The following is a 27800-nucleotide window of genomic DNA, read 5'->3' on the forward strand; positions in this document are numbered from 1 at the left end:
CCAATCCATTCCCTCAACTCATCTCCACATTACAAGATGATACTAGGTACTAATATATGTTAGCTTTCTAAATAATTTGTATCTTGCAGATGCATTTAATCACCCCACTGAACAGTTATGTCAAATACATAGTAGAGTACTGAACTATTTGAAGCTTTACAATAGTTACATAATTACAATTAAATGACCTAAAAAGTCAGACATTCTAAGACAATATTGGTAAGAGAATCTAATTTTTTGAAAATGGCATTATTCTCTGCTATATTAATTTAATATTTATTGAACACTCCTTTAAAGACCTACTCTTGATAATTTGTAATGGTGTAGGATTTCACCCTGAGATTTTGGAAGACTCAATGAACAAAACACAAGCTTCATCATTTGGAAGGTTTGGGGCACAGGCCAGTATAATAGAATAGTAGGTTGCTGAAAAGCTTCTTAGGTTCAGGAATGTTAATTCCCAAAAGAATGGTTGCCAAGTGATATACATTTGTTCAACCATAGTGGCACCTGAAGCCTGTGAAATTATTAACTTAGCCCTGCATCTTTCCTCCTCTGTAAAATGTCAATATTAAAATAGGAAAGGGTTGTTGTGAGGACCTAAATAGATACATAACAAATATATAAGTACAGAAAGCATTTTATCAACTTTAAAGCATTATATAAATAGGTAATATTGACTACTGTAATTATGACAAAAATATAATCTGCATCAATGGAGAGTATAACCATACTGATTCTATGACAGATACTTCAGAATTAAAATACAGAGAGAGTTGGAATGATACTACAGATTTAGCACTAGACAAGGTATTATGGAAAATATAGTAGAAGTGAAAGGTCAGGCTCAGAGATGTAGTATTTCATAAAAATTAATCTCATAGAACCGTTCGGTTCTGCAAACATATATTGTATCTAGGATATACTGCAACATATCCAACATATAAAGGACTGCTTGCCATCTAGGGGAGGGGGTGGAGGGAGGGAGGGGAAAAAAAATTGGAAGAGAAACGAGTGCAAAGGATAATGTTGTAAAAAAAAAAAAATTACCCTGGCATGGATTCTGTCAATATAAAGTAATTATTAAATAAAAATTTAAAAATATTAAAAAATTAATCTCATAGCATTATTAATAACTAGAACCGGGGGGGGGGAGGGAGGGAGAAATTATTGTCCAGTTAGGAAAATATTGCAACAAAACAGGTATTACCTTGGACTAGAGTAGAAATAGTGAGAATGGAAAGAATGGGATAAATTCAAGAATTATCATGGATGAGTCACCAGAATTTAGTAAGTGATTTCATTTAAGAAGTGAAAGTAGCAGAGATCAAGAAACAGGCCGATTGAAATTAGAAATGTGGGTCATAAATAAAGGCCTTTTATTCTTTCTCTAAGGAAAAGGATAGTTAGATTAGATAGAAAGACAGGTAGGTAGATAAGGAAAAAAGGAATCTAAGAATCAGACTTTGGAAAACAATAGGAAAAAGGAGTCTAAGAATCAGACTTTGAAAAACAATCACAACTTAGGAGCTAGACTATAAATCAGCCAAAGAGATAAGAATAAAGAGTAATATAAATTACAAATTTCAAATCAAAACAGATGAAGAGAATTTAAAGAAAGGCAGTACCAGTATTAAATGCTCTGAATAGGGATGAGGGGGAGAGTTGAATCTTAAGTTTTTTTCTCTCAAAAAGAAATGAATTACATAAATTGATCACAAATCATGTAACAAAGAACCCACATGTAGAAACACCCTGTATATTTTTAGCCAACCAATCCTGAGGCTTTGCTGGAAAACCTTGTTTCTATTTTTGTCAAAAATACAAGGAAAAGAACTAGAAAAAGTATTCAAATCTGATGGACTTTCCTTTGTAACATGAAAGGACTTGGCTAGCATATATTAAAAGAATACTTAAATCCCAAGTGCACTTAAATGATGTAGTTTAAACTAAATCAGAGCTTTGAATCCACATTAAGACTTTAGATAATTCAATAAAATCCAAGCTGCCAATTATGCTGGGTTTGTATAATAGGATAGCAATCCACATTTTTCTCATTAACTTTTTCCAGTAAGTTCTTTAAATGTTTTTCTTCCTTTCCCTCCTTGAAAAGTGGTCAAAAGAGAGCAATCCAATTCCATGTAAGGCCTCAATTTAACTTTTAAAAGCTATAATTATCAAATTCAACATAAGAAATAGAATTCTACTCCCCATAGCAGAATGTTTATTGAAGCTTATTATGTTTTCATCAAAGATCTTTAATTAAAAAAATAAAATAATTTTTTTTTAAATCTACATTCCATACGTATAATGGCTGTGAGTATTTGGAATATCTATATAAAGTTAGTGTATGCTACATTGGTGTTTCTAGCTCCAACATTTGATAAATGGCCTGCAAACAGCTCAATATCCAGCATAGTAATTATTAATTCAAGAAAGCTGTGTATCTCTCAGTTTTGATTCCATACCTGGCCTAAGGTGGTATTTGTCTAGTCTGGCACTGTCTGAAGAGACAATAGCTTCAATAACTTCTGGAAGGCTTCAGTCATTCTACAGTTTCTCTGGGAATAAAGATTGAAGTAATATTCTAAGATTTTGATTTCTACAGACAACTAAAGGGAAATTAAATGCCAGTACCACAGTTTTCCTCCGGCAGAGGATGGCAACTTTCATTCCCATTGTAATATACTAAACTTTTAGAAAAGACATTTCATTTACTAAGATTTCTCAAAGAAAAAATAAATACTCAATTAAAAATTCAAAGGAAAGAAATATTAATGGGAAAAACAAAACAAACAAAACATATTTTAGTAGGAATAACATTCTGAAAACCTTTTGCACCTCACTGTCAAGAAAGGCTTGCATACACATATTATTGATTTGCTACAACAAGCCAAATTTGATATAAGATATATTTGTTCTAATCTCTAGAAATTTTCCACATATATTACAGAAGATTCAAGCACATTAATGACATTGCAGATTTTAGAGCAAATTCTGAAATAAATATATTCAACATTATATTCCTTAATTATTTTCTTTAACTTATTTGGAAGTAGAAAATGATGGGAAGAGACAAGAGAAGGGTAAAAAATAAAATGAATGTTAGAGCACAAAGTTCAGCTATTTTTCCCCCCATTCATGTCTGATGCAATGCCTCAGATTTCTGGAGAACTCCTGCAACAGCTCTAGACTACAACGAAAGAATTCAGTCATAAGAGGATTTATCTCTTCATTTTGAGAAAAGCTAACAAACAACAATGATTTTTAGACATCTTTGCACTAATCAATATTTATTTGGGGTATGACTAGAAAGACTCATATAGGAAAGAGGACATAATTAGGCTTGGTTCCCTAACGTTTTGGGGACCCAAACTAAAATCAATTGGAAACATATCACAAAAAGAAATCTTACAAAACTAAGGAAATCTAATCCACTCTCATTTAAGGCTCAACTTTCATCTAAGAAAAGGTGAAGCTGGGAATAGTATCTAAAAGACAGGTCTCTCAATTTAGAAATTCACTTAGCTATATTAAGAAGAAACAATTTTTGTGCCTCATGAATTTGTCAGTTAAAGCAAAGAAAATCTGCTGTGGCTTATTTATTTTTATTCAACTTTGGCTTCTTTCCACATTTCTACCACTGCAAAAAAAAAAAAAAAAAAAAAAACTATCAAAAAACTAAGATCTCTTTCAACTTCCATCTTCCATCAATTAAATTAAAAATAAATGAAAGTCATTTTTGGGAGTTTCTACATTAGCTTCTTCCAACACTTTATTTATAATCTTGTCATTATCCATCTCCAAACATGTTAATTATAGATCACCCCTGTGAATTAACACTAAGGTATAAAGTCATTTGGGATATTTATAAAAGCTGTGTACATAACAAAGACAGTAACCCTGAGTTCTTAGAACTGAACCTTTAAAGACTTCAGAAGTCATATGGTCTTCTGTATAAGACCTACTTATAAATTTTGTGCTTCTTTATAATTCTCCACTGTACTTATATCACATGGACCCTTGATCATTTCTGAATGAGACCTGTACCTTACTAAAAACTTGAAAATGTTGCGGGGGTGGGGTGGGGGGGTGGTAAAGAAGGAAGATGAGGGGGAAAACATTACTAGTGATATTCTCCCGTCTGCTGGAAATCACAAAATCTAGGAAGAGTCACAATAGAATCAACTGCTTAGAAATCTCTTAGCAAGGTTTTGAATTCTATGTTTTAGAGAATTATTTTAATTGCTTGTATTTACCAATAAAATTCAGTTCTATTTTTGAAGCTTCTTTGTTGGTACTTGAATTATCTCTACTGATCATTTATAGTACTACTCAATAGCTTATCAGCGAGTGACAATTTACCTTCAACTATGGTTACTATTTTATTAAAATCTTAATTCATAACATGGGAACCCTTTTGCAAGGAGGAGCCTCTGCTGGCTTTAAAAGGAATAGTGCTAAAAAGTTACAAATTATTAACCTGGTCAGTATATTCTCTGAAATGACCAGGTTATGATTTTTAAAAATCTTCATGGAATACTCCTTTATCACATGACAACTGGCAATGTTTAAACAAAACTCACTTCCCATTTTCTTTATTAATAAATGTTCATAGATATATTTATCTAACCAGGAAAACCTCCTAGGACCTTTCAATAGGACTGGATAGGATGCCATACAAATAACTATGCACAAACAACATATATACAGGTTAAATTAGAGATAATTTCAGAAGGAAAGCATTAGTAATGCCTGGGAAGGGGAAGAGAGTGGGGGAACTGGGGAAAATACTCTTTTAGCAGATAGGATTTGAGATCAGTCTTAAGGGAAACCAGAAGTTGGAGATAAAGAGGAAGAAAATTCCAGTTATGAGGGAGAACCACTGAAAATGTAGGACTAGAAGATGAAATTTCTTATGTGAAAAACAGAGAGGACAGTATCATGATACAGTAGACTATATAGTGAAAAATAAAGTATTAAGAAGCTAGAAAGGTAGGTAGGAAATGCCTAGGTTATGAAGGGCTTTAAAAGTTGTGAACAAGATTTTATATTTGAAACTGGAGACAACAAGAGCTAATGGACTTTATTTTTTCTGCGTATGTGTGTCACAGTTAATTAAAAACATATTGGCTAAAACTCAATAGTATACTCATACTGTCCTGACAATGCTATGAAAATACTAATTTAAAAAAAGAAAATGATTAATCAGGTTTTAATACATATCCACAAGTTAAAATACTGTATTTTGATTTTGCAGAGGCAGAACTCAAGCTATCATAAGGTCAACTCATGACAATACATTTCAGTACCAGTACTGAGAAGCCAGAAATTTCAAAAAAGAGCCTAAACTCACTCCACCTTCTTTTACATGCTAGAGAAACTAAATTGGGAAGGAAAACAAAAATCTTACATAAAGTGATAAAATATCACTAAAAAGGGCGAGGAAAGAAGCTCTTCCAACCATGTACTTAAATGGAGTCTTTTGATTTTCTGAGACTTGATCAATTTAAGCCACTGACTTATCTAGACAACTAACTAAAACTAGTTTAAGCTACAGACACAGTAACAATTTTACTCATTTAAAGATCACTTTTAACTCATACAAATAAAGTCATACAACTCATGCTCTCAAAATATTTTAAAGAATGTCATTAAACAACACCATTAGACATTGAAATATGGCCTCCAAAAGAAACAAACATTAAACTTCATAAAGACCTTAAAGAATAAAAAGCTATTATAATAGAAAAAAAGACCTTAAAGAACTCAATAATATGAGGGCTAGTACACCATAAGTTGAAATATATACTCATCAACCACCCAAGAACAATTTATATACTAAAACAGAAGTGTCTTTGCATAAACTGCTTTAATTTGGTAACACAATGGAAACATTCTCCTTTTATAATCTCAGAAATTTATATAAAAGATTGGCTTTTGCCATCTTCCTTTTATTTCCAATGACCTGGCTCATTTGTTATCTAGATTTTTGCCTGAAAAGGAATCTTTTGTCAATATCGAAAAATAGCATAGTGTAATGTAGTGATTTCCAAACTTGTACTACAGATTCCCAAGGACAGAATCAAGGAAATTATTAAAAAGGACTTTGAAGCCATCCTTACTTGCTGCACCAAGCAAAATGACCAAACAATTTAGATTGGAAAACAGTTCTAAACCAAAACACTCATCCCTTTAATAAATATCCAGTCTCTGAAAGTTTTAAAAAACACAGTTTGTGTTTAAATGAATAATAATAAACAAATGTATGTAGACAAAATAAATGTTCTACATACATTATTATTTATCAAATGTATGTCAATGCTACTAAAATTTATAAAATAGAAGTATAATAGCATTTCTAAATAAACTAGGGCAGACTTTCTGTCATCATGTATTTTCTTAATTTTTTTTTTTTTTGGAAAAATTACTACCATCTAGGTATTTACTGCTTTCCTTTGTAAATCCTATATAGTTTATTTATACTTTAGAAATGTTATTCTGAAAAGGGGTCTACAGGCTTCACTGTACTTCCCAAGAGATCCATGACACAAAAAAAGGTTAACCCCCTGTACTAAGCTTGTCATAATATTGTGACTCATGGTTTCATTAGGCATATACCCTAAGGAGATAGACTATTATAATACATAATAGAGACTTTCTGTTTAACAGCCTTCTTGGTAGCAAGTATCTAGAAACAAAGTACATGTCAAACTACTTAATGACAAAAATATAATGGAACAGTATTATATAAAAAATGGCAGATTTGAGGATATTCAAAGAAATATGGGGAGACAAGCATGAACTGATTTAGAATGAAATAAATAAGCAGAACAAACAAACAAACAAAAAGCATGTGCCTGTATTAGTAGAAACACCAAAAGGGAAGCTGGAAATAATTGTAATGATCCATCATGGTCCTGGAGAACAGATAATGAAATATAGGTCCCTTCGCTAGGTGGAGAGTTGGGAGACTATAGGGGCAAACTGTAGCATACACTTTCAGGTAGGTTTACTATGTTTTTGCTTAATTAATTTTTTGATATAAGGAAGGTTCAGTACTTTAAGTGGAGAGGAATAAATGCTAAAAAGCATCAAATACATGCTCTGTTATTGCTCTCATTCCCTTTTAAAGTTTGGATGGATGTATATTTTCTGTGTACATTTTCTACTAAGAGAATGCTGTGGGGTTGGGGTTTTTTAGTGGTTCTAAGAAAATTTCTTGCCTAATACTCAAATATACAGAACAGATTTTTAAAAAATGGTTTTCCTCTCCTGGGCCTTTAATAATCATAAATACTTTTACTGTGCCATCCTAAATACAATCCCTTTTATCTGCACTATCCACTGATTTTTTTCCAATTTAATTATCTTTTTTTTTTCCTTCGGTCATGTGTGTTATCAATCAGTCTGTCTTCTTTTATATTGATCACATTTTAAGTCATGTAGTGGAGCATTGGAAAGAAGATTAAATTTGGAATTAGGGAACTTAATTTAGAATCCTGTACTTGTTATGTGGGAAGCAACATGATAGAGAGAATGCCGAATTTGAGTGAAGACAAGGGTCTAACCCTTATTTTTGAATGAACATTTTAATGAACAAATCACTTAACATTACAGAGACCCAGTTTTATCTATTATATTAGGAACAAAAATACACATGACAAGAGGCTTTAGGTTGTTCTCCAAGTGCCCTAAGACTTTTGGGACACCCTGTTTATCTTATAAACACACCTACAACATACAAATACATTATAATCCATATAACCTCAGTTAAATTACTTCCCAACCCTGGCTATTGAGTTTCAATTGTAAAACAAAGACTCTGGACTAAAGATTATCTCAAGTCCTTTCCATTTTAAATTACTTACGATGCTACATCATAATTATCTAGGTTATATCAACTCTGCTGAATTTTATACTCTTCCCAGATTTGTGAATTTCATGCAATGATTTCTTTTAATTTTTCTTATAATTTTTATTTCTTAGGCAATTTCACTTCTTCCTTTATTAACTTGGATAAATCCATTTAATTTTCAGATTTTCTTGTTTTTTTCAAACACTATTTCTGATAAACATTCAGCATATTTTCTTTAGATATTTTTCCTTTTGCTTCTTTCATGTCATAAAACTTTTATTATTATATTAGACCTCTTCTATTTGATATCTTTTGTGCAGGTTTTTGATTTTCTTATAGGAATAGGCTTCCTTATGAACTATTGTCAGACAAAGAAATTAAAGCCATTTGTAGTCAGATGAAAAAAAATGCTTTAAATCACTATGAATTAAGAGAAATGCAAATTAAGACAACAGTGAGGTACCACTTCATACTTACAGATTAGCTAAGATGTCAGGAAAAGATGACAAACATTGGAGGAATTGTGGGAAAACTGAAATACTAATGCTTTGTTGGTGGTGAATTGGGAAATGATTCAACCATTCTCAAAAACACTCCAGAACTATGGCCAAAGGGCTATTAAACTGTGCATACTCTAATCCAGCAGTATTCTCTACCAACTCTATATCAAAAAGATCATAAAGAAGAAAAAAGTTCCACATGTGCAAAAATGTTTGTAGCAACAAGGAATTAGTATTATGTAGATAACTTTTCAGCTGGTAAATGGCTGAATAAGTTATATATAAATGTAAAATTATTATTGTATAAGAAATGATCAATAAGCTGATTTCAGAAAAACCTGGCAAGATTTACAAGAACTGATGCTGAGTGAAGTGAGCAGAACCAAGAGAACATTGTACACAGAGCCAACAATAACATTATGCAATGATAAATTCTGATGGATTTGGCTCTTTTCAACAATGAGGTGTTTCAAGGCAATTCCAATAGACTTAGGATAGACCTAAGAGAGAGAATTCTGCACCCAGAGAGAGAATTATGGTGACTGAATGCATATTGAAGCATAGTATTTTCATCTTTTTGTTGTTGTTTGCTTGGATTTTTCCCTTTCTCTTGGGTTTTTTTTCCTTCTCATCTGATTTTTCTTGGGCAGCATGACAAATATGAAAATATGTTTACAAGGCTTGCACATGTTTAACCTATATCAGATTGCCAGATGTTTTTTCAGGGGATGAAGGAGAGAGGGAGAAAAATTTGGAACACAAGGTTTTACAAAGATGAGTGCTAAAATCTATTTTTCATGTATTTGGAAAAATAAAACACTATTAAAAAAAAAAAAAAGGTTCCCTTAAAATGTCTCCTAGTAACATCTTCCCAGCAAATTTTTTCCCCTCCCTTCTCAGGTAGAAAAAGAAGTTTTAGTAATTCCTAATTTACTGTAATGTCATTCTCAAAGATAGGGAATTTTTTAAAGTTCCCTTAACAAACAAAAAAAAGTTAACAAAACCCATGGCCTATTATCATAACAGACTGTCTCCTACATTTAAGCACCAAATAAACCACAACAGTATACCCTCACAAGATTATAGTATATACTTCTTGTAAACTTGTTTTAAATTGATTTATGCAGTAATTTCCTAGATCTCCCTCAACTACAATAACAGGATTATATAATTTCAAGAGTTTTTGACAACTGAATTTAATAGTCTCCCTAGAACCCTTTTCAGTTTTTAATTCTATGATACTAGAAAAATAAATCTATGAGAATGAATATGAAGCTTTTCCCTGGTTCCTCTGGTGAGGTCAATTTCATAAATAGGGAAGAAGGGGGATGGGAGTGCATTAAGAACATTTTCCCACCATGTTACCAATTCTTGTTAGTGGGGATGAATAAGCAGAACAGTTGTGGCTTGGATAGATAAATTAAAGAGTTCTGAGGTACAACACAGCTAACGTTGACTATCTCCATCCACAGTAAATCTGACACAAATAGAGCGAGTCCCCATGGAAGACGGGATCTTCAGAAAAACAGAGTTGGTGAAACCTTTTAAGTCAATCTATTTTGGGATTGGGTTTGTGAGTGGCCCATGCACTTAAGAGCCTAGTTTGAGGGAGGAAAACCCAGTCTTGAAAAAACCAAACAAAGCAGCATATTTTGTGGATTAACATCTAGAGATTTGAAACATGAATAGAATTCACAAATCTCATTCTGATAAAAGAAAAAAAAGAAGGAAAACACCACTGTAATGGGAAAAAGAGTCTGGGAGCAAAATGGTTACATTTAGTCTGTTTTCACATTGGAAAATAGCTATATAAGTATTTATCATATTCATTCATTCAGTCATGCCCAACTCCACATGACTCCAAATAGAGTTTTCTTGGCAAAGATACTAGAGTTGCTTACCATTTCCTTCTCCAGTGGATTAAGACTGACAAAGAAGGAACTTGCCCAGAGTCATATAGCTAATGAGTGTCTTGGGCTGAATTCAGATCTTACTGATTCCAAGGCCAGTATTATATGTAATAACCACCTAGCTTTCTCTGAAATAATTATAAAACCAAGTACCTATTGGGCATTTTAAACTTGACTCTCAATATGTCTTCCCAAGTTTCCCACTACTTTAGGGTCAGTTCTCCCCAGTTATGCAAGTTGTGCAACCTTAGCATTACCTTAGATATCTCATTCACTCTTGCCATACATATCCAATCTGTCACAAATTCTGCTGTTTCTACCTTTATAACATTTCTCATATAATACATCTATCTACATATTCATCTCCTCCACTCACATGGTCACCGTTCTAGGACATGCCTTTATTACCTCACAAATGTATTATTGCAATAACCTGATGGTGGTGGGTTTCCCTACTTCAAATCTCCAGCCCAATCCTTCCCTTGGCTGCCAAAGCAATCATCATCTAAAAATGTTACTTCCCTTATTCATTAAGTCAGTGGCTCACTGCTTCCTCCAGGATCAAATACAAAATCCTGTTTGGTTTTTAAATTCTTTATGCTTTGGCCCTTTCCAAGTATTTTAACATACACTCTCTCTCTTTTTTTTGCTGAGGTAGTTGAGGTTAAGTGACTTACCCAGGGTCACACAGCTAAGAAGTGTTAAGTGTCTCAGGCCACATTTGAACTCAGGTCCTCCTGACTTCAGGACTGGTACTTTATCCACTGCAACACCTAGCTGTCCCATTTTTACACTCTTTATATTCTATAATCCAATGACAATAAATATTTTACCCCCCAATTCCATGGCTTTTCATTGGTTGCACCAAAAATGTGCTCTCCCTCCTCACCTATCTCTTCTAGCCTTCTTCAAGATATAGCTCAAAGCCTTTCTCACCTCCTTTCATCTCTCCCAATTAGGATCTTATCTTCCCCCTAAACAACCCTCCTATTTACAATGTAAATTGTACATATTAAGTTGTATATATATTGTCCCATTCCCCCCCCCCCAATTCAAATGTAAACTCCCTAAAAGTAGGTACTATGTCTTTGCTTCCACATTCTTCCAGTTGACAGCACTCCATCTGGCACAAAGAAAGCATATAATAAATGTTTATTAACAATGAGATAATTTGATATTTGACATTCTGATGGGAAAATATCAACATCAAATTTCTCTTATGGATTCCTATATTATGTGAAAGAATAATATTTAAATGCAAAATTTTCACATATTTTCAATGTTTGGAGCATCAGGATATTATATAGGAAAAATAGAGAAAATAGTATAGAATTATCTTTAGAAAAAAATCACCTAACAAACTCATAGTATATTTAAAAAAATTCTTGACAATACAGTAAATATTAATGGTGTAAACAAAGAATATTGTACTCTGAGATAAAAGATCACGAAGAAAAAAAAATTCCCAACTTCAAAGAAACTTATATTCAAAAGGAAGAATGCAGTATGTTCATTGATAATCAAAGACAAAGATATTATACAAAATAATTTCACACAAGAGAGATTACTAACTGAAAGAATTAAAAAGGCCTCATTTGAGGAGGTAGCCCCTCAGATATACTTTGAGCAAAGCTAAGGGTCCATGAAAAGGTGAGGAAGGAGTGTATTCTGGATACAGGGTACTTTCTTCACAATGGCATTAAGAAAGGAGATGAACTTTGAAGTACAAAAAACAAACAAAATGCCATTTTGAATAGAATGGAGAGTGTGTAAAGGAGAGCGGTAAGAATTAAGTATAAGGGGAATGGGAGCCTAATGTAGTGCTTTCTTTATCTCAGGGTGATAAGTTTTTTTTTTTTTTAAATTCAAGAGGCAATAACAGAGAACCACTGAAAAGCTCTGAGTTGTAGGAGTAACAAAGGTAGAGCCTATGTTTTAGCAATAGCAAATTGGCAGTGGTATAGAAGATAATAGCCATTCAAGAAGTATTACACATCTGCCTAGTCTAGATACCTCATTCGCTCTTGCCACACATATCCAATCTATCACAAAATAGAAGACATTTTGTTGCATTTATTGACTATTCATTAACTTTCTAACTATGAACTTATCATTTTTCATGGCATTATTCATAAGTAACTAGATTTTTCATTATACACATACTAATTCCTCTGCACACTTTAGAGTCATAATTGAACTGCTTGTGTACATCTCGTTTTTAAAAAGTCTGGGAGCAGAACAGAAAGATGAAATGCAAATCTGCCATTTTAAATAATAGCCAAATTTGAACAAAAAGGATATCAAATAACAATCAACAAGGTAAGTGATTTCCTCATGGCCATAAACATCTGAGGCTGGATTTTAACAATCATCTTCCCAGCTCTAGGTGTATGGCTAAATGAAATTAGTCCTTAAAATAGGGCTTAAAAGCAGGTTTCAATTATCTATATCATCCCTGATCCCACTGCCTCAGAATTTAACATGAGTTATTAAGAAAGAAAATCTAAGATCTCCCTCCCCAATGCTATGACATTGTAGAAGGACTAAAAATCCTAAAGATGTATAAAACTTCTTATTAAACTATCAACATTCAATACTGAAAAAAAGGACACACATTTTCATTAGCAAGAGGTAATCATCAATTAGTAGATGGCTCTTCAAATTTTTTCAAAACTCTATTTCCAAGCTATTCTTCTCAGGATTCATCCTTGATGTTCTCAAAAAGACATTCCTGTGACTGTCCTTAAGACCTTGAAAAACACACTGAAAAATGCTACTATTTATAGTTAAAGAAAGTTAATAGCCTTATCTCTTTTATAAAATGGAAACATGGCACTTTTAGAGGATCAATTTAAGATTTAGAACCTCGAGGAAAAAATTCTTATCTATATAATCATACCATTATATCCTAAGCACATGGGAAAAAAAAAGAAATGTATAGGAAAAAACCTATGCACATAAAAGTCTTCACAGGCGCTTTATTTATAATAAAACTTAAAAAACTGTCAACCATGGATTTACTATGACTGAACAAACTGTATTGGAACATAATGAAAAACTATTGTTCTTTTAAAATGACAAACATATATGAAAAATAGAAATCTGGAAAGACATGTATAAAGTAATGCAAAGAAAGGGGAATCGGAGTACACACAATAACTTCATATTTTTAAAGTAATAACAAATGTATAAAAAGATGTCATGATAAAATACAAAGAATAAGAGGTAACAAAGAAACAATCAGGATCATTTTTTGTCATTATTTAACAAATTTACATATTGCAAAAATAAAGTGCATGGAATCTGAAGCTTAGAATTTTACATATGATAATTCATTAGGTATTCCTTAGTATTTCCTGCATTTATCTGAATTCTTTTGCTGCCAAGTTGAGAATAAAATAAAGGGAAGGACACAGCCTTTTAAAAATAGCTTAAAGTCAAATTGAACTATAATTGTCATATCACATGAGAAATACGCCCTCTAGTGGAAAAGTATTTACTAATCATGTGAATATGTAGAATAAAAGAATGTGCTATGTGACATTTTTATTTCATTGCCAAGTTTTAATTTCAAAATTTGCTTTGATCTATCAGGTTCAGCTTTAACTGAAAATACTTACAGGATTCTTATCAATGACATAGCTGATTTCTAAAGTAGTTATTTTATATTACTTCAGGAGCTTAATTTTGATTTAGAAGGGATTATGTATTAAAATTCAAAGTATTTAGCTTATATAACATTGAAAATAATAAATGAACTAACAGATTAACTTGGCATACCTTTTGGACAAAAGAGGTCACACAATTTTAAAGCTAAAAAAAAAAATCAAAGCAAGAAAATAAGTAATATATTGGGCCCTATTGGATGAGCAACTTTGGAAGAAAAAAACAAAACAAAACAAAAAACAAACACCTAAATAATGAAGTAGCAGAGAAAAAAAATAAGAAATTCTGGTACTTCTCAAGCTAGTAGGTGTTTGAAAAAACACTATCTTCAGTACTTGAATGCTAGTTGCAGCTGAAATATAGAAGAATTCTTAAAAGCCAGCTTCAGAGTACATTTTCTGCTGTAGTTCCCATGGCAACAAACATTAGACCAGCAGAAAGTAGGTGATTTTTAAGTCACAATATAAAAATATACAGTGATTTTTCAAAGAACTATATTGTGCTTTCTTGTAGAAACAGCAGCAGCAGAGATAACAAGGTAGAATTGAACTGCTTATAGGATTTCAGTTATATTTGTTAATTTTTTTTAATCATCAGAGGTTTCTTTGTTGAAAAGTTCCTTCATTCAATATTTCCAAATTAAAATTAAGCCTTCACTTTACATTAAATATCAATAAAATCTGATGAAATGACCTAATGGTTTTAAGCATGAAGTTGTTAAATTCCATTGCTGTCCTAGACTTTTGTACTTTATTCGTTGTTGTAGTTTGTCCTTCATTTTCAAAGCGGAGCATTGCTTCATGGAGGTGATGACAAGACATGCAAAGGAATTGGATCTAAGAGAGGGAGGGATATGCAAGATCACCTGCCTTCCTTTCTCCTCCAGAACCATTTGGGTCCAGGGCAAGATACAGATCAGGATGACTGGAGATGGCCCTGGATTCTGTGAGAGAATGACTCCCTCCTATCAAGGCAGCTTCTCTTTCCATACTGGTCAGAAATTGAATCCTGGGACAACAAATATTAAAAAACAAGGCCTAAAAAACAGATAGGGATTCATAAGACTGTTCTTCCCCAAAGAGTCTCTGCAGACTCTGCAGTGTGGCTAGAAGCCAGATATGAAATGTGTATGTGGGCAGGGCTGCTGAATAAAGATCACTCTGCTTGGGAGCATCAAAGTTATAATTCCTATTTGAAAAACAAACAGACACATCAGGACAAACTAAGCTATTTCTTAAAGGAGGCATAATTTATGGACTGACTTGCTGTTGTTAGTGAGAATGCTAATGGGAGCAGCTTTTCATTCATATCTCAAAATGTGCTTCTGGACAAACTGCAGTTCCATCCAAGAGTAAGTTGTGTTTACCTTTACCTATAATTCAAAGATTCCTATCCTGATTCTAAGACATCTTCTTTTTCCTCATCCCACTTAAACATCTTATATTCAAAGGCCAAACCCATCAATCTGTTTTGCTACTGATGATGGGAACTTTCCTCACCCTCCCACTATGTGTGCCAAAATAATGAATGTGCAAAGAATAGAAAAGTGGAGAGCATCATAAGCAACCTGATTCAGAAGGGAAGAATCAGTTTTAGATTTCAGAAATAAACATTAGAAATCATTTATTCTCTTTGCATTATTGTAAAAATCAATGAATGGAAAAAGAAATCCATTAAAAATTTTCTAAATTTATATTCAACAGTTCTTATCTCAATCATCTAGGTAGGCAGATGAATGAACTGTTTTAAAATCTTTAACCATATTACCTGAGTATTTTAAACCTATTATGATACCCATAGGCATAACAAAGCAAAAATAAACACACAGCATATGCATTCAAATAGAGTATTGATACCATATATCAGGACAACCTGTTAGAGATAAATCTTGAGTCCCATGTGCCATTATGCCTATAAATATACCCCCACACACACACAATCTATACTTTTGAAAGACCTTATTACTTTTTTTTTTTGGTTACAAAAACCTGAAGCATGAAGTCTGAATTAACTGATACTTATTGACTGAAATAATATATTTTATAAATATCTATTATCCATCCAGCTCTTATAGCAGTATATATGGAAAGCAAAAGAATGTACTCAAATCAATGTGTAGTGTCTGAATCCTAAGTCCCCCAAAGCTTTCTCTCCCCTACACTGCAGTAGTTCACATGAGGGAAGTTATAAACTCTATAATCCACAGGTGGCGCATCCCTACTTAAATTATCATCCTACAACTTTTTTTCAGAATTAAAAACAGAAAATTCATCTAAATTCATTGTCTCCCTTTCCCTTCCTTTCATTTACTTCTTATAAAGGGGATACCCTTAAAACTTTGTCACATAACAAAACTATTCTCTCCAAATTTAATGATTTCTTAATTGCCAAATCCAATTTTTCCTCTCCTCAATGATATTTAACTTTTCTATAGTATTTTTTTAAAACTATATTCTCCTTTTGGCTAGTCTCCCTGTTTTCTTTCCTTCCTGTTGCTATTTGTGTCTCTTCTGCTAGATTGGGATTTATATTCTGCCCCTAACTGTCATGGGTCACCTTCTCTCTACATATTCTCACTGACATTAATAGTTCCCATATGTTCAATCATTACCTTTATGTAGGAGACTCCAAGATTTGTCACATTTATCATTCCATCTTTTTTCTCCTTCCCCTCATGGAATCTCCTTCTTCCTTCAAGATGCAATTCAAATTCTTATTCCCTGCTCTCCACAATTTCTAGCAACCTCCTATCAGCTAATTTCTATTTATTGCTTGTATTTATTTGTATTTCTTCAGTATAGTTATATTCTTATTGTCTCCATCAGAAAATAAACTCTTTGCAAATAGAATGTTTTATTTATTCAATTTTACCCAGTAGTAAGCTTAGTTCCTGACACACAGAAGTCACTTAAATACTCGTTGAATTTAAAAGTGTAAGTTTGCAAACCTCAGAATCATTCTGACTGCCTTACTCCATCCACACATCTAATCAGTTAAGTCTTGTTAATTCTACTTCTCTATCTCTGACATCCATTTCCTCTTCTCCACTCACACAGCCACTACTGGAAACCAGGTTTTCAATGGTCTCATCAACAGCCTCCTCACTGATCTCCTAGCCTCAATTCACTTCTTTTTCCAGTCCTTGAAACTATCCATGTGATCTTCCTGATAAATAGGTTTGGCCCCTGTCATTCTCTTGTTCTTGTAGACCTCTTTTAGGATCAAAAAGAGACTCATTTGTTTGGTATTTGAAGTCTCTTACAACCTGGCTCCAAGATATTATTACACAATATCATTTCACTCCATGATCCAACCATACTGGCTTTCTTACTGTTCCTTAAACCAAAACTTCTTGAATTATGGGTCACCCCCAAGTAACTGAATGTGGGAGTCAAAAAATTATGATTTATTATCAGTAAATGTTTGATCTGTATACCTATTTTATATACCCATCTACCCAGAGTGGCATAAACATTTCTCAGGGCAAAAAAGGGGTTTCAAGTAGAAAAAGTTTGAGAAGTCTAGTCTTAAACAAATATGGAAACACCACTTCCTTGCCTTTGTACAGCTGTCTCCCCAAGCACAAAGTATACTTTCTTAATCCCCTCCTCTTAAAACTATTGATTCTTTCAAAGTTGAATTTAGGTGTTATCACCTACATCTGTCTTGTAATAATCCCCTCTCCTCCAGATGTTAGTGTTTCTCTTTCAAAAACTACCTATATCACTTCATCTTATTATATGCTACACACACACACACACACACACACTTTGCCTCCCAACTAGATTCTTAAGGACACAGATGGTTTTCTGTCCATGTAAGGTAGCACTGGTAGAAAGTAAACACCTAAAAACTACTACTGGAATTTTTTTGACATGTTTTTTAGACAAACCATCTTTCAGTGGAATGGGTAGAGGAGACGGGTTCCCAATTTTTGGAAATCTTTGAAGGTTAGAAGACCAAATGAAGTGTGATTTATAAAGAGATGAATTAGAAAACTGCTTAAAGTCCTTCCAATTCTTAAATTCTATGAATCTATGAACATTGGACAACTAAATTATAATACTCATTCATCTTACAGTAAAAGAAAATTATTTGACTTTTGTTATTACTATTAGTCTAAGGACATAAACTACTACAGCATTACTACTAAAAATCGGACTCCTTCCATAATAATAATAACAAATTTATTTTATGTCGGCTCAGATGCTGTCTGTGTCTCACGTCTGAGAATCGTCCTGCATGACTCACTACTAGAAGGTGTCCCAAAAGGTCATTTTTTCCCCCCGCAGTGGCTACTTGTGAAAACCATGGAAATATCCCCACAAATGAAATGAGTCTCAAAAATGCCTAAAGTTAATTTATTTTAATATAACCAATGTCTCTGGATTTCCTTTTTCCTCCTTTGTTTCAATATTCATTTCTCTACTTCTCTAAAGATAAGTACTGTATCATCTTTACAATGTATGTCATCAACAACATACAAACTTGTCCTCTGCATCCTTTATGAAATCCTTATCTGTAACTTCATTGACTAGAAGTCACTAATTTCCTGAAAACATTTCTCAACTTCTAATTGTACTTTTCTGAGGACCTTATTTTAACACAAAACAATAATTATTTGTTAATTAATCTAGGAAGAAAGCAAAAGGAACAAAATGCCTCACATTTGATTATCTCATAATGCAACATTTTTTGTCAGATTCTGTTTCCAATTACCCATCAAATTACATTTAACTATCTCCCAAATATGTAGCCTCTCATGAGTTTGCATCTTCTTCACATAGGAAGCACAAGAACATAAAATTAGGAAGAGAATTGGTCTGGACAGTTCTTGCTGAATTTTTTCATTACTTTCAAATATTCTAAACTACTAGTATGTTCTTATTAAATATTATTATCAATATATTTTCATCATAGTACTAAATTATTTACATAGCACCTTGATTTTGTTGAGGAAAATATTAGCAACATCTAAAAAAAAAGTTCTACCTATTTCTAGACTTTGTAGTATTAAAATGAAAATTCAATTTGATTCTAGAAACACATACACATAGAACAATTTCTTTTTAACCTAGTTCCCTTTACTGCAGTACTTGGCACAAAAGATGACCTATCAAAATAAACTGTGTAAGGAATGTTCCAAGAAAACCCATCATGAGGCAGAGCCAAGATGGTGGAGTAAAGACAGGGACCTGACCAATTTCTACTACAAACTGCTCAAAATTCTACTCTAAACAATTTTAGATCATCATGACACCCAAAAAGACAAGAGGAGAACATTTTCTGGCTGAGAACAACTTAGAAAGTCAGCAGAAGAGGTCCGTGACACTAAGGTTGGAGTTCAGCATGCAGCCCTGATGCCAGCCCTAGCCCTGGGCCCACCCCAGTAAAGCAGCAACAAGTGTAGATACCTCTGAATCAGTAGCAATCCTAGTGGTTTCCAGACCTCTCAGCCCAGAAACATCAAGGAGAATTTGGAAGGTCAGCAGGAAAGAGCTGTGGAACAGAGTGGAAACCTAGTGTACAATCCAGCACAGGCCATGACAATGAAGTCCCAGCCCCAGCATCACATAGTAGGATTGGGATAGCTCTAATAATTCCAGGGCAGAAAAGAGTGCTTGTGGTCAGATCCTGAGAAGGATCTCTGAAAACAGCTGCACAAAACTCCAGAAGCTTGGGACAATGCACCTTTCACCCTGCAAACAGAGCCCTACTTTAACAAAATGTTAAAAGCCAAGTAATAGTCTAGGAAAATGAGGAGAACAACAACAAAAAAGTTTCTGACACAAAAAATTACTCTGGTGATAAGGAATATTAAAACATACACTCAGAAGATAACAAAATCAAAGCTCTTATGTTTATAGCCTGCCAAAAAAAAAAAAAAATTCATCTCAGGCTATGGAAGAACTAAGAACTCAAAAAGGAATGTGAAAATCAAGCAAGAGAGAGAGAAAAAATTAAGAAAAAGAATTGAGAGTGGTGCAAAAAGAAATGCAAAAGGCTAATGAAGAGAAGAATACCTAAAAAGGCAAAACTGGACAAATGGAAAAGGAAGTACAAAAATTTACTGAGGAAAATAATTCCTTAAAAATTAAAATTCACCAAATGGAAGCTAATGACTTTATGAGAAATCATAGATACAATAAAACAAAACAGAAAAAAGAAAAGAAAAGAAAAAACTCCCAGGAATATTATAGCCAAATACTGAAATTCCCAGGGCAAGGAGAAAATATTGTAAGAATCCAAAAAGAAAAAATTCAAGTACAGTGGCACCACAGTTAGGATAACACAAGATTTAACAGCTTCTATATTAAAGGACCAGAGGGTTAAGAATGTGATATTCCAGAGAGCAATGGCATTAGGATTACAATCAAGAAACAATATAATCTTGAGAGAAAGGTGGACATTCAATAAAATAGAAGATTTTCAAGCATTTGTAATGAAAAGATCAGAGCTGAATAGAAAACTTGATTTTCACATAAAGAACTTAGGAGAAGCATAAGGAAGTAATTAAGAAAAGGAAAACATAAAGGACTTAAAAGTTTATCTGTTTACATTCCTACATGGGAAGATGTTACTTGTAACTCACTAGAATTTTCTCATTATTGTGGAAGTTTGAAGGAATGTGTATAAACAGAGGGCACAAGTATGACTTGACTATGAAGGACTAATATCTAAAAAAATATGTAAAATTAAGAGGTGAAAAAAAGGTACTGGGAGAAAGCGAAAGGAAGAAGTGGAATTATGTAAATCTTCTGCCATTAAAAAAAAAAAAAAAGAGGCAAGAAAAAGCTTTTATGCTGGAGGAGAAAAGGGAGAGGAGAGTGAGTGAACTGCACTGTCATAAGAATCGGCCCGAAGATGAAATAACAGATACTCAATATGAATATAAAAAATCTACCTTCACCTGCAGGAAAATAAGAGGGGAATGGGTTACAGGAAGGGGGGATGATGATAAAAGAGAGGGCATACTAGAGGAGGCAGTGGTCGGTAACAAAACACTTGAGGACAGACAAGGTGAAAGAAAAGAGAGAATAGGCTAAAGGGGAGGGAGGAGGAGGAAATATAGTTAGCAATAGGAATTTTGAATCAAGTTTCTCTGATAAGATCTTATTTCTCAAACTTAGAGAGAACTGAATTAAATTTATTTAAAACAAAAACAGAACCACACCCCAATTGATAAATGATCAAAAGATGTGATTTATACCCAAAGGGCTATAAATTCATATATATCTTTTGACCTAACAATACTACTACTAGTAGGAATGAGATTTTTTTTTTAAAGTACAATGACCCATATGTACAAAAATATTTGTAGCAGCTCTCTTCTCAAGGCAAAAAATTGGAAATTATGGGGAATGTATCAATTGGGGACTGGCTAGATAAACTGTGCTATGTGACTTTCATAAAGTATTACTATTATATTACATCAATATCATATTACACTAGTATTACATCATTTCAATAGGAAATGATGAACAAGAACTCAAACAAAGTGAAATGTACTGTATTCAAAGTAATAACAATGTTCTGGGATGATTCTGCTATTCTCAGCAATACAATGATCCACAGCTACTCTGAAAGATTCAAGAAGAAACTGATTGTTTCTCTGTTTTGTTTTTGGTTTTTTGGCTTGTTTTTTGTTTTGTTTTTTTGGGGAGAGAGGAAAGGGCAAAGAGGGTGTTAAATGCATGTTTTCTTTCACAACATGACTTTTATGGAAATGTTTTGCAAAACTTCACATATGATTTTTTAAAATAATGGCTGGGGGTGGAAATAAGGGAGAAAATCCAGGACTTAAAAGTTTTAAAAACAAATGTAAAGGGGCAGCTAGGTAGTGCAGTGGATAGAGCACCAGGACTGAAGTCAGTATGGCCTGAATTCCAATCTGACCTCAGACACTTAACACTTCCTAGCTGTGTGACCCTGAGCAAGTCACTTAACCCCAATTGCCTCAGCAAAAAAAAACCAAATAAATAAATAATTGAAAATTAAAGTATTGAAAAATATTTTACATGTAAATGGGGAAAATATTATTAAATAAATAAATTTTAAAAACAGGGGAAAAGGAGAAAACTCATTATTAATTCTTCAAAAGTTCTTTACAATGTGATTTGGAAATGGACCTAAGTTTTTAAAGGCTATACTGTCAGAACCACAAGCATTAACAAATCATTTACCAAGCTGGAAACACCTCAAATATTGGCCTGAAAAACAACTATATGAATCAGAGAGGTTCAATTCTGACAAAATGATAATTTTTCAGCAAGAGAAACTCATAAAGGCCATTATATATATATATATATATATATATATATATATATATATATATACACACACACACACACGACTTTTTTTTTTTAAAAATCTCAATTATTAAACATAAAGTCCACCAAAATAAAAAAAAAAAACTATTACAACTATGATTCCCCTACCTTTAAGAAATTGTTTTAATTACACACTGTGTCAATTTACAGATATCCAAATACTATCTGATACTAACTGCAGATACTCAGTATCCAGAAAAAAACATTTAAACTAATTACCTTATGTAAACCTGGCAGATGATCTATTTGCCTTAAATTCTTTAAATTTCTTTCAGAAACAAAAAACACCACTCACTTGGTTTCATAAAATCTCATTTAAAGGCTCACTCATATGTTGTATTTTTACTCTGTGTAGTAAGATTTTTTTCCATGCACATGTTTTAATTTATTGATTATATAAATCTATGAAATAATTTTAGACCTATGACCATATTTTGTTCTAATGCTAATTATCCAACAGAAAAGTATTAGATTGTCACAGTATTCACTAAAGAGGACTATAAACACTGAATTATACTAGCTAAGACTACATTCTCAGCAACCTGTTTGGATAAGTTTCATTTCTTTCTATCATGTCAAGTTAAAAAATAAATCTATCAAATCAGACTCTTAAAAGAATGAGCCTCTTCCACCAATATTAAGTAATCAAATAAGTTCCTAAGAAGGAAGAGAGAGAATTTTAAGTAGCAACAGTCACAGAGAATAAATTCAAGATGGCACATTGGCATTCTATACCATGTCAATATAAATCTCCAAGCTAAAGACAAGATTTTTTCCAAGTTTCTGCATTTTAACATCTCACAGAAGCTGAAAATGAAGGTGTAAGAATCTGAAAGAATATATTAATACTACAAAGAGGTATGTAGAATATGAAATTTGCTGTTTTTCTTGATGCCATATGAAGGCATTATGATTTTTAATGAATGTATATAACTAAAAGTAATAAAAATCCTCTAGATACATACAACTCAAAATGGACACTGATAGTTTTAAGTGCCAAGCTTTAAAAATTGCTTTTACTGATTTTGCCTACATTAGTTTTCCTTTCCATATATGAATCCCAAAGCAAACATCAAATTTTGACATTTCATTTGTTTTTAAAAAAATGCGCTGAAGATGTTAAAAAAAATATTTCTCCATTTCTAAACTCTTGTTCTTTTATTTCAGTATACATTTATAAAATTCCCATATGGAGGACACAATGTATTATGAAATAAAGAAAAATAATTACCCACTGTAGAACTTACTTTTGGGAAAGAAGATGTATGAGGAATGACAGAATTGAATAGAAAACTGTCAACCTCATACTACAGTTTAAAGGAAAAGAGGACTTAGAAAAATACACAAGTCTCTATTTAGAGATTTTAAGAGGGCAACTTACCCAAGTTATGTCGCTTTGTCTTTGCGTGCTCATGAATATGTTTCTTTGTAAAACAGCCAAAGAAGACACAGTAGAGGCAAGAATGGAGTCTATTTAAGTGAGCGCCACACATATGACAGATGCACGACTTTGCCTAGAAAATAGAAAAGAAAAAAAATCAAAATCAATAAGAGCCAAGAAAAATCCAAATATAAATGACTGGTCAAAACATACGGGCCAAGAGATCTGGTAGGACAGTCTTGGAAAACCTTTATTTATTAATTGAGGCTCAATTTCAAAAAGGATAATGAACAAAAGGAAAATTTTATTAAAATAGAATTATGATCTCTAAAATGCTTTTCAATTCCTCAAAAATAGTCACACACTAATCACCATTTATTCTACAATCTAACTTTGTTATGTTTATCTTCATACTTGACTTATATCACACTACAGACAACGAATTTCATTTATTTATTTAATTTAGACAAGCTCTAAATCTTTTACTTTGAACCTATTTAACATAAAGTGACAACCAAAAGCAAAGTAACAAACTTTTCATAAAAGGACTAAAACATATTTCATATTTCTTTAGTACTTTCCAGGTTAATACAATACTTTCCTCACAATTTGGTGTGAGAATGAATTTAAGTATTATTTTCTCATTTAACAGATTAGAAACTGTGATTCAAAGTGGCTTACCCTGAGTCCTACAACAAATAAGTTTCATATTCAGGGTTCAAAGCCAGGTCCTCAAGCTCTTTCTAATACCCCATGCTCTGCCTCTACACACAAAGACTTAAAACAACCAAGCTCAGAGCCATCTTATAAGGGGACAACCTTATACCTCAGAAGACCATAAGCACAATAAAACAATGGATTTTAATAATCATGACCTAAACTATATTCAATATCCTTTCTTCAGAAAGCCAGGGGCGCATGTTTTGAATTTTAAATATTATTTTGATGTCAGATGGATGTATCTAAAATTTTTTGACACATTTTAAAGAGGTTGGCTTTAGTTGCAAAATGCATTACTGTAGTACACACAAGGATGAGATCATATATACACTCAAGTTTAGATCATCTAGAAAATTCAATTGTATTGATAAGTTTACTCTCTAAATTTTGACCCCAGATTAATGAGGTATCTCATTTCAAATTTTAATGTTTTCATTCTGTTCAGACAATTACTTTTAGAAACACTGCTTCCCAATTTGTATATGACTATTGGGAAGAGAACAATCTAAATGGTTCACTTTGATAAGAACAACTACAGGATGCATCATGATTTTCATTTGGAAGTTACACTATCCTTCCCCAAAAGCCACCAGGAATACAAGTAGGAATATGTTGTATGCTATCTTTTAATACATGCATAAACATATCCCTACTAAACTTTTTTCATTTCCAAGATATACTCTTGAACAAAAATTCTTTCATATTTGCTTCTGGATGAATAGGGCTGAATATGTCTAAAAAATGGCCAAGTTAAAGACTCATGATTCTACTCCTAAGTTGTTTTGATAAGTTTGAATAAAACAACAACAACAAAAACCAAGCAAAACTTTCCAGGTTGGCAAGTAGAGATGGTTTCATAGAAGATTAAAATATTAAAAACAGCTGCTAAGTACTAATCTAAGCAGAAAACACCATCCTTCCTTTATTTTGCCAAATTCTGCACCTTGTATCATATAAAATCATTCAAATACTGTTCCTTATTGTAACACTCACTCAACCTCTTCAGTGCATATGTTAATCTGTGCACAAATATGTATATTCACGTTCCTTGTATTATAACAACTTTGTACAGACTTTTATACTTGTAAAACTTAAGTGGCATTTATGATAGAAATAATAAATAATATTTAAAAAACAAGCAACTTTCTTATAGTGGAAATAGACTTCAAGCCTCCTTAACATAAGCCAATTATCTTAAATTGTTACAAAATTTGAAAGAACACCTGGACAACTGTGTAAATTTTCCCAACCCTTAGCAAATTTATTTTTATTTGGATACTATTTATATAATAATGATATTATACCTACAATTTAGATTAAAATACATGACTTTATAAAGACCACAGAAAGTATTTATAATCTCTTTCCCTTTAATTAAAAGTTTCAAGAAGTGCCTTTTTTCTATGTATAACATTTGTTTTAATTACATATCACAAATATACATTTTGTTGTGTTAAAAAAAAATTAATGTTGTATGCTAAAATAATGTCAATGCTAGTCAAAATCAGTCAATCCTGATAAAATATAACAAGGCAATCAGCCAGAAGCTATCAGCAACCGGATTTAGTTTTGATGGACTGGAGGAAGGGCAGGAGAATGGGTCAGAAATGGTTTCTCCAAGAAGAAAGGTCATCACCAAGGATACAAAAGGAGAGACTGTGACTCTAAAAAGACCTTCAATGACAATATCTTGGGTCTGCTTTTTTTTACATACACATCTCACAAGTAATTGGGGCTGGATTTGAACTCAAGTCTTCCTGACTCCAACCTAGTTCTCTATCTGCTCTGCCACCTACTTGTTATGTGGTCAGTTTAATGGGAAAATAGTTACTGTGTGTGGAAGACAACACTATCTCATGTTATTGGAAAGACTAATCGAATTTTGTTAGTTCATTTACTGATTAAATGATTTTATACATGACTTATTTTTGCTGTTATTAAAGTTTATAATAAAAAATTAAGTTTTATTCTCAGAAATTTCATTGTTATAAACTCCTCAGAACAAACATAATATAAACTCACAATTTACAAAATTACAAAAGGCATTTAACATTATTTGTGAATCCAAAATTGAGTAAAATAGGGTTTAAAACTATATCTTGTACCTACCTCACAGAATTGTTGGGAGGGTAAAGTGAGAACATTTGCAGACATTTGCAAAACTTAGGTTGCAATAGAAATAACAGATACTCAAAGTCATTATAGTACATGTATACACACACACACACACACACACACACACACACACAGAGCACCTGAGATATGAGAAAGGTTTTTTACCCAATGCTAATCTTTGGGATTATTAATAATCAGTATTTAAAGGGAAGAAACTGGAAGAAATAGGATAAAAAGAAATCCTCAAGGGCAGGAGTGATATAAAAAGGCAGTTCAGACATATCAAGAAAGTAACGGATAAGAGCACAAAAGGTATATCTTCTATAGAAAATACACCAGGACAAGAAGGGATAAAGTAATCACTTGAAGGAAGTAGTCATATTGTTAAGATCACTCATAGATTTCACAGATCTGAAGCTGAACAGTTAATTGAATATCCTCAAAAGACCCATAATGACCAAATGGCAAAAATAACAAGAAACCTTGTGAATAATAAATAATAAATAAACATGGATACAGTAAGAGAATTGGGATATATTTAGAATACTTGGACTCTACTTGTTGGCTGTGACTTTAACTTGTTTAACCATCTATGACCTAAATTTCCTTAATCTATAAAAGTAAATTGGACATGATGACTTCTTAGGTCTCACCTAATTCCATGATGCAAGATCCAAAATCTAAATGATCAATATGCTGTTATATGTTTCAACACATCGTCATTCTGATATTCCTCTAGAGAAATGAGAATCTTTTACAATATACCAGGAGGGATCCAACTAATAGATAAATTAATCCCTTAGAATAAGTCAGGCCCTTTCAGAAACTATATAACTTTATGACTCCAATAATCTTCTCAAGGATTATGTCCTTGGAAAGTTACAAAAGTTATATATTCCAAAGGTCAAACTATGATTAACTACCTGAGTTAATTCATTGGTCCAGTAGTTTTCTACTAGTAAACTAGAGGTTTACAAAATACATAAAGATATAATCCAATATTAATTCATGTTTTAAAACCAAACACATATCAAATGCCAGATATTTCTGGTTCCTATTAGTACAGACCCAGCTGAAAGCTGTAGGTAAAGGGAACTATATAGTCTGAATCATTCAATCTCCAAACTCAATAAATCCATTAAATACAAACCAATGCTGAGTCATTTCATTCAAGAATACAGCAGAGTCCAAAAGGAACATGATAACCTTTCAGTGACTCATCAATGAAGAGAACCTATATATATAATCTTTTCTATATTCTCTATTTACTCTAAGAGCTACATCAATTCATCTTCTAAAATGGAGGATTTTAGAGTGTCT

The 27800-nt window shown here is 32.6% G+C and overlaps 1 protein-coding gene across 3 annotated transcripts in view; it reads right to left on the reverse strand.

Moving 5' to 3' along the window:
• The window catches only part of USP22 (ubiquitin specific peptidase 22), a 260877-nt gene that overhangs the window by 135458 nt on the left and 97619 nt on the right, over positions 1–27800 (reverse strand). For 2 of the 3 annotated variants that reach the window (XM_051999488.1, XM_051999495.1), the window contains exon 2: positions 23646–23778. In XM_051999488.1, coding sequence (XP_051855448.1) covers positions 23646–23778 — 133 coding nt within the window. Of the gene's footprint in view, positions 1–10525; positions 11251–23645; positions 23779–27800 lie in introns of those variants that run through there. The other variant, XM_051999479.1, reaches the window with a different exon arrangement.

Source organism: Antechinus flavipes, chromosome 1 (genome assembly GCF_016432865.1).
Source record: "Antechinus flavipes isolate AdamAnt ecotype Samford, QLD, Australia chromosome 1, AdamAnt_v2, whole genome shotgun sequence".
Taxonomy (NCBI): domain Eukaryota; kingdom Metazoa; phylum Chordata; class Mammalia; order Dasyuromorphia; family Dasyuridae; genus Antechinus; species Antechinus flavipes.